A 7,286-nucleotide genomic window follows, 5' to 3' on the forward strand; every position below is an offset into this window, starting at 1 on the left:
GAACCCAGAGCTCATGGATCTGAGTAGCCTGGCTGGCCTGTGAACCCCACGGATGCTTGCACCTCTGCCTCCCTAGCACTGGGATTACAGGTACCTGTCACTTTGGCCAGCTTTCTACATGGGTGCTGGGATCTGAACTTGGGTCCTCAGGTTTGAGGCAAGCACTTTACTGGTTGAACCATCTCTTCAGCCCTCAGGATAAGTCTTAAAGGAAGCCCAAGACAGATGACATGGATCTAAGATCTGGTACAGGAGGAGAGATGTCTATTTTAGAAGAGGTTTGTGGGCTGGAGAGATGGCTCGCTGGTTAAGAGCACTTGTTACTCTTCAGAGGACCTGAGTTTTAACTCTAGCACCCACATGGTGGTTCACAGCCATCCACAATTTCAGTTCCATGGGATCCAGTGATTTCTCTTGACCATGATGCATATGGTACGTATACATATATCTAGGAAAAAACCACTCACACATTAAAAGTAAATTAAAGAAAGAAGAGATCAGATCCAGTCCTTTGGTATAGAAGGCCGACTCTATGCAAGCCCACTGGAGATGACGGTCCTTGGTAGGCACCATGACTTTGAAATGGATCTATGAAGTGGAAGCTTCCTACTTCAACCTGAACAGAGAGGAAGGGGCTCACCTGGAGCTCTGCATGGTGCACCTGGGCTGCAGCTGCAGCCACCTGGTCCTCCAGATCTGCCAGCTCTGTCTCACCTGTGCTACTGTGGATGCAGCGAGCAGCATCTTCCAGCTCACTCAGCTGGCCCTCCAGCCCGTACACAGTGCCCGCTGCCAGGTACACCTGCAGGGAGAGCACAGCTCTGAGCCTAGTGGACTGGGACTGGCCAGGTTCTTTGAAGGGGCACCAGAAAGCTGGGCTCAATACAAGGGGAGACCTGAGAGCCCCCCACTTATCAACACTCTTCACACTTGGATGGGGAAGGAAGCCTTTGACATCTCTCCTCCCCTTCAAGCACTGAAGTATTCACGACAGGATTGTTCTGGAATCATTTACATGAAATGGCCTGTCTAAGCACAGCAACAGACAAACATTAGCGGTTAAACTGGAAGTGGTGGTGACGGGATGTGCCTGCCATCAGCCATTTTTATCAGGGCTGTATCTACCCCAAACTATTATTTATACTTCTCACCTTCCAACCCTGTTATCTTTTAATGTTCCTTTAAAAATGTATTTATTTTCTATCACAATCAAGACAAACCAACAAAAAACAGACCCAAGCCCCGAGTACAGTTGGAAGGCTCATGTTTTTACTTCGTGTTTTTCTGAAAGACTGTTTTCTGGGCTCTGTGGGGAGGGGACACAGAGGTTTGCCACTGAGCGCAGCTGAATAAGAACCTACCACCAAAGTGAAGGGGCATGAAGGGCAGGAGGAGGGAGCAGTGGGGACATGCTTATCCACGCAGGAATAAAGGCAGGAGATTCATATGACTTATCGTTTAAAATCTCATTTATTTGTGTGTGTTAGGTATGTGCATGTGTGTGTGTGTGTATGTGTGTGTGTGTGTAGGTCAGGTGATGGCTTTCAGGAGTCAGTTTTCTCCTTTTCTCCTTTTACCATGTGGGTCCAAGGGGATTGAACTCATATTGTCAGGCTTGGTGGCAAGCCTCTTCACCCACTGAGCCATCTTGCTGGCCCACAACTTAACTCTTTGAATGTTCAGGTAACTCTAAAGATAGATACTGTCATAACCACTGTGCTAATGATGAGAATGTCTTATATCCCAGGAAAGCCCAGAGCCATCCCTATCTCAAAACTGGGATGAGGTGGAGCCTGCACATAAGCGGAGGAGAACCAGACTGGCGCAGGTCCCACGCTTTTACATCCCTACCCTGAGGTACCGTGAGCCTTAATCTCTGTTGGAATATTATCAAGTTTCACAATTCAGCACTCGTATCCGGATACACACTGTGATACACGGGTGGATTATGCTTTAGTCCCGGTTTGACATAATGTAAGTCAGCATGCCACTCCATAAAATGCTATTCTAACCTGATAAAAAGCAGGCTGCTTGAAAGCAGCCTGGGACTGCTTGCTTGGTGAAGGCTCACACTGGGTGAAAACAATGGTTACTTTTCAATGTCTGTCTGTGTCCTGTTAGCCCAGAACCCCCACTGTCACCTCAGCTAGATTTACTACCACCCCAGGCCTGCCACCCCAACCATACTACCACCCCAGCCCCCCACTGTCACCTCAAGCCCACTACCACTCTAAACCTCCACTGTTAACCCAGCCTCCCACTGTCACCACAGGCCCCACTGTTACCCCAGGCCCACTACCATCCCAGGCCCCCACTGTCACCCCAGCCCCATGTCTAGGAGTCTCTCAGGCATGGATCTCAATTTTTATAGAAAAAACAAAAGCTAAGAACAGAGCGGTCCCTTTAGCATCTTATTAGATGCAGTGTCCATAAAATATACCTTAGAGGCCTAGTAGATAGTAGTATTTTTTTCCCCTTGCTCACAAAGGGCAGATAGCTACTCATGGTCACTGCCATGAGTTTTGGGGCCACCTCCTTTCTGGAGCTTTGGGGCAGCAAGAGAATCTTGGGAAGGACCCATGTCCTCTGTTCCATTCTGTAGACGGGCATTCCCAATGTGCCTGTGGCCACTGGCTGTAAAGAACACAGGCAACAAGAATTGACGCTAAAAGAAATTGGGATGTGTGTGTGTGTGTGTGTGTGTGTGTGTGTGTGTGTATGAGAGAGTGTATGTGAGTCTGAGTGTGTGTCAGAGTATGTGTGTAAGTGTGTATGAGTATTGTGTGTATGAGAATGTGTGTGTGAGTGTGTTAGAGAGTATTGTGTGCATGAGGGAGAATGTGTGTGTGAGTGTGAGAAAGTATATGTGTGTATGAGTGTGTGTGAGTATGTAAGAGAGTATTGTGTGTATGAGAATGTGTGTGTGTGTGACAGTATGTGTCTGTATGAAAGAGTGTGTGAGTGTGTTTAAGAGTATATGTGTGTATGTGTGTGTGAGAGTATGTGTGTATGAGAGTGTGTGTTAGAGTATTGTGTGTATGAGAGAGATGTGTGAGAGTATGTATGTGTATGAGAGTGTGTGAGAGAATATGTGTGTGAATTTGTGTGAGAGTGTGAGTGTGTGAGTGTGTGAATGTATGTGAGTGTGTGTAATCATAGGTTAGCACACGCTGACACTGTCTTCAAGCAAAATAGATGAGACAGGTCCTCAGATGGGTGTAGGAGGGGACACGGTTGGCTCCTCCCTTAGTCATCTCTTCCTCTCACACCCAAGTAAACCCTGAGGCGGCTCATCCTGTTGTTCACACTATGGTGTGAGACGACTGTGCTACCTGGTCTCTGTGATCCTTTCAGTCCATCTCCCTCCTTCACTGCCCTCATGTCTCCCTCCTTCACTGCCCTGATGTCTGCTGTTTACCTGACTTCATGTGATGACTAGTGGGTTTTTTTTTTTAAGATTTATTTATTTTTATTTTGGGGAAGGGAGTCTCAATGAGGGGTTGTCTAGATCAGGTTGGTTTGTGGGGATTATTTTGATTAGTAGAAACACTGCCCACTGTGGGTGGCACCACTCCCTAGGCAGATTGTACAAGAGACAGTGAGCTGAGCACCAGCCTGGGTGCATTGATTCACTGCTCTTGACCGTGGATGAGATGTGATAGGTTACTTCAGACTCCTGCACCATGACTTCCCCACAATGGTGGACGGTAACCTGGAATTCTGAGCTGAATAAACCCTTTCTCCCTCAAGTTGCTCTTGTCGGGGTAGGTTATCACATCAACAGGAAATGACATGAAGACACTGATTTATATGACATTTATGACTATGCCTCCCTGGCCAACTGAACACACAAGCACAAGGTTAAAGGCAAGAGGGTATTAGAGTCGTGTTGGAGGCCCACTCTCCCAACTGTAGCTACCTTCCACAGGTGGGACACTCTCCCAGGCTCCAGCTCCCTCAGCTGTGGTTGTGCCACCTAGGGATGGTACAGCTTTCCTCTGTACTATCATTTCAGCCCCTCTGGTAGTTCTTAATTTTGCCCACACCTTAGTTAAAAGTTTCCTTACAAATCTCTCCCCTCCCAGCTAGACCCCCCCCAAACACAGCTGGACTCTTCTCAGGGGGAGTCTGAAATCTGAGAGACCCAGGTTTTCTGCCCAAGGAACTGAACTCTCATTGAGTGCAGCTGGGGAGGGTGAGGGGAGTCCAGAGTGAGCTAGACTTTGGGGAGACAATAGCCAATCTTACAGAGCTATTGCAGTGGGGACTGTGAGCCTCTGAATTTCCCAGGGCTTGCCTCTAACCAAGTTAACAAGCCATTTATGAGAGGGTTTCTTTGTTCTGTCTGGTGTAGCCCCCACAGTCTCAGAAGCATTTCCAAGGGTGAGTATTCAAGATAGAATGTTCTCGTTTATCTGAGTGTCCTGGCTCACAGCAGCCATATTGAGAAGGAAAGAGGAGATGGGAAGGTTGGGTTCCCAGCACAAAGGCACGCGGGGGGTGGGGTGGGGGGGGAAGGGAGAGGGGATAAAAGATGAAATGCACTTTTTACAGTGCAGACTAACAAAAGCCATGATTTAATTAAACCAGCTGCAGCCAGGGGCTGCTTTCAGAAGCAGCCCTGCCTTTTCCTACTGCTCAGCTGTATTCCATCCAGGGCACAGCAGGGGGAGCCCCGCTGTCCAGGGCTCTATGATCTGCTGGATTAGAAAGCTGAAGTAAAAAAAAAAATCTTTCCCACTTTTACTCAATACTTTACAGAATTCAAAGACGCATGGTGTCCTCTCTTCTAAGGTGAGAGGTGAAAAGCTGGAGAAAGAGGGGGAGGGAAAGGGAGGCAACCATTCCCAGGCATCCCTCTGGAGAATGGGACAGGGCTAGAGCGGGGTTGAAGAGGGGGGCAATTGGCTGCAAACTCAGCCACGAGTCTGCACTGGGGCTTCTGATATCCTGCATCAGTAGATAAGTGAGTGTGTTTTGAAGTAAAAACATTAATGATCTCCCCCCCCCCATAAAATAACCACACAATCAGCCTATGCCATGGAAATGCACACAAGGCCTCAGTTTCAATATGGTTTTGGCAGACAGGTGTGTTCTAAATACAATGAGAGAGAACTGACTACTGTCAGCATGTCTGTGAGTGTGCGTGTGTGTTTGTGTGTTTGTACAAGAGGGCACCCGGGGGTATTACTCCTCAGGTGCCATCTGCCATGCATTTTGAGACAGGGTCTCTGACCTGGCACTCACCCAGCGAGGCTCACTAACTAGAAAGCTCCAGGTCTCTTCTTCCCCGGCCCTGGATGGCAAGCACATTCCATTGTGAACTCAGGCCTTTATGGTTGCATGGTAAACAGTTTACCCACTGAGCTATCCCCCAGCCTGGATCCAAGGTCCTTTTATCAGCTACCTTCATCCTAGCAGCGGAAAGACTCTATGGCTCTCCACTGGGTCAATCTTGTTTTCCACCTACTCCCTCAACAAAGATTCTTGGTTGCCTAAACTTTAGTTTGGGCAGAACCATCATCTCCTGGGCTCACCCGTGAAGTTTTTAGATCAAATATTATCTAATATCATCTTGCCCAGTCACTCTGGCCAGAGAGCCCCATCCCTGATAGAGGACCACTCACATTTCATTAGGTTTCTGTCCCTACTTGTCCCCAAATGGTGGCTGCACCTCCCTGGCCTGTTTTCATCAGGAATCTGGTTCGGTTTGTTTGTCCTGACCCCTTAAGGCCGGATGGGCAATCTTCTCTCTCCTCACCCATCTCTGCCCCTCAGCTATCAGCTCCCAACCACCTGGGTCATTCCAGGGGCCAAGCTCAGTCTCTTCCCCAGTACAAGACCCCACTGCCAAGGTCTTTATGCCTATTCCTCGAGGCAGTCCTGAAGAAAGCCTGGCTCTCTGTAGCACACACCACTGAATATTCTTTTCTTTATCTCTGTCGTCTGTCTGTCTGTCTGTCTGTCTCTATCTCTGTCTCTTTCTCTCTGTATGTGTGTGTATGAGCATGCACACATGCATTTTACAGGTGAACACACATGTAAGTGCAAGCCCATGGTTGATATCCATGACTCTTCTACCTTACTCTCCAAGGCTGAGTCTCTCAGCCAAAGCCAGAACTAGTCAAGACAGCTGGTTTGACTAGCCAGCTCACTCTGGAGACCCCTGTCTCTGCTTCTGAATTACACGTTGGAATTATGTACAGGTCACTGTTGTGCGTTTCTGGGAATGTAAACTTTAGTTCTCACACTTGTGTGACAAGCACTTCAGCCACTGATCCAGCTCCCTACCCCCTGATTATTTTTTCTTTAGCACTCTCCCTATACCCAAAGCCTCACGAGACTCTGATTCCCTACATCTCATTCAACCTACACACAGTAGGACTGAAGCATTTGCTGGCTATAGAGAAGTCCAGGTCCAAGATGCAACTTTTACCTTCGAGGTCTCTGCTGCATCAGGATAAGGCTACTCTGAGATCAAAGTCATGCTTGGCTTCTTCCCTCTTCACTTCCCCACACCATCCCTGTACCATCTTCCCTAAGGGAGAGGAAGTGGCCTGGCTGTAACTAGACAAAGATGGAGTCTCGGCGGGTCTCTTAACTCCTCATACAGAAAGCCACCCTTGGGGCCACACTATAGATGAAATTTCACAACTAGGGAATAGATAACAGAAAAGCAGACGGCTTCTTCTGGGCTTTGTTCCCTTCCTCATCTCCTTCTCAATAGTTACTCCTGAGTTCATCCTTGCTTCCTGGGAGCCCTGCCTCAGCCCTTTCCGGAGAACACACTGGGCATGGTGGATGTGCTCGTCCTTGCATGCTTCGGGATCAGCTATAATTCTCTTTCCTTCACACTTGCTCACTCTCAACTGTGTGCATTCACACCCTCTTACGTTTTCTTCCAAGGAAGTCAGCTGCTTGTCCAGCCTCACTTGGTCTGTCCCAAGAGGAAACATCCCATTTTCTCTGTCAGTGGAGACTGGGGGGATCTCCCAGGGCCCTGCAGACTCTGCGATCAACTCCTCGGTAGCATTGATGACCTTCAGGACTTCTGTGGAGATGTTGCAGAGAGAAACAGCAGAACACTTCTGTTTGCCCAATAACAGAAGGGGACAGAAGACAAGAACAGCACATTAACAAGGACAAGGGAATCCTACAATATTCTGGCACCCATCATGAGGTCAGCTCTGTGATAACACACACACCACAAACACTCATACACCACAAACACTCACACACTACACACACATGAACACACACACACTCACACAAACCACACATACTTA

The 7,286-nt window shown here is 48.2% G+C and overlaps 1 protein-coding gene across 1 annotated transcript in view; it reads right to left on the minus strand.

Annotated features, from left to right (window-relative positions):
• The window catches only part of Myrip (myosin VIIA and Rab interacting protein), a 137,844-nt gene that overhangs the window by 10,182 nt on the left and 120,376 nt on the right, over nt 1-7,286 (minus strand). The window contains exons 11-12 of the mRNA XM_028767384.1: nt 6,894-7,088; nt 641-802 (exon numbers count right to left, since the gene is read on the minus strand). Coding sequence (XP_028623217.1) covers nt 641-802; nt 6,894-7,088 — 357 coding nt within the window. The remainder of the gene's footprint in view (nt 1-640; nt 803-6,893; nt 7,089-7,286) is intronic.

The sequence above is a fragment of the Grammomys surdaster genome, unplaced genomic scaffold (genome assembly GCF_004785775.1).
Source record: "Grammomys surdaster isolate TR1022 unplaced genomic scaffold, NIH_TR_1.0 172, whole genome shotgun sequence".
In the NCBI taxonomy this organism is placed as follows: Eukaryota; Metazoa; Chordata; class Mammalia; order Rodentia; family Muridae; genus Grammomys; species Grammomys surdaster.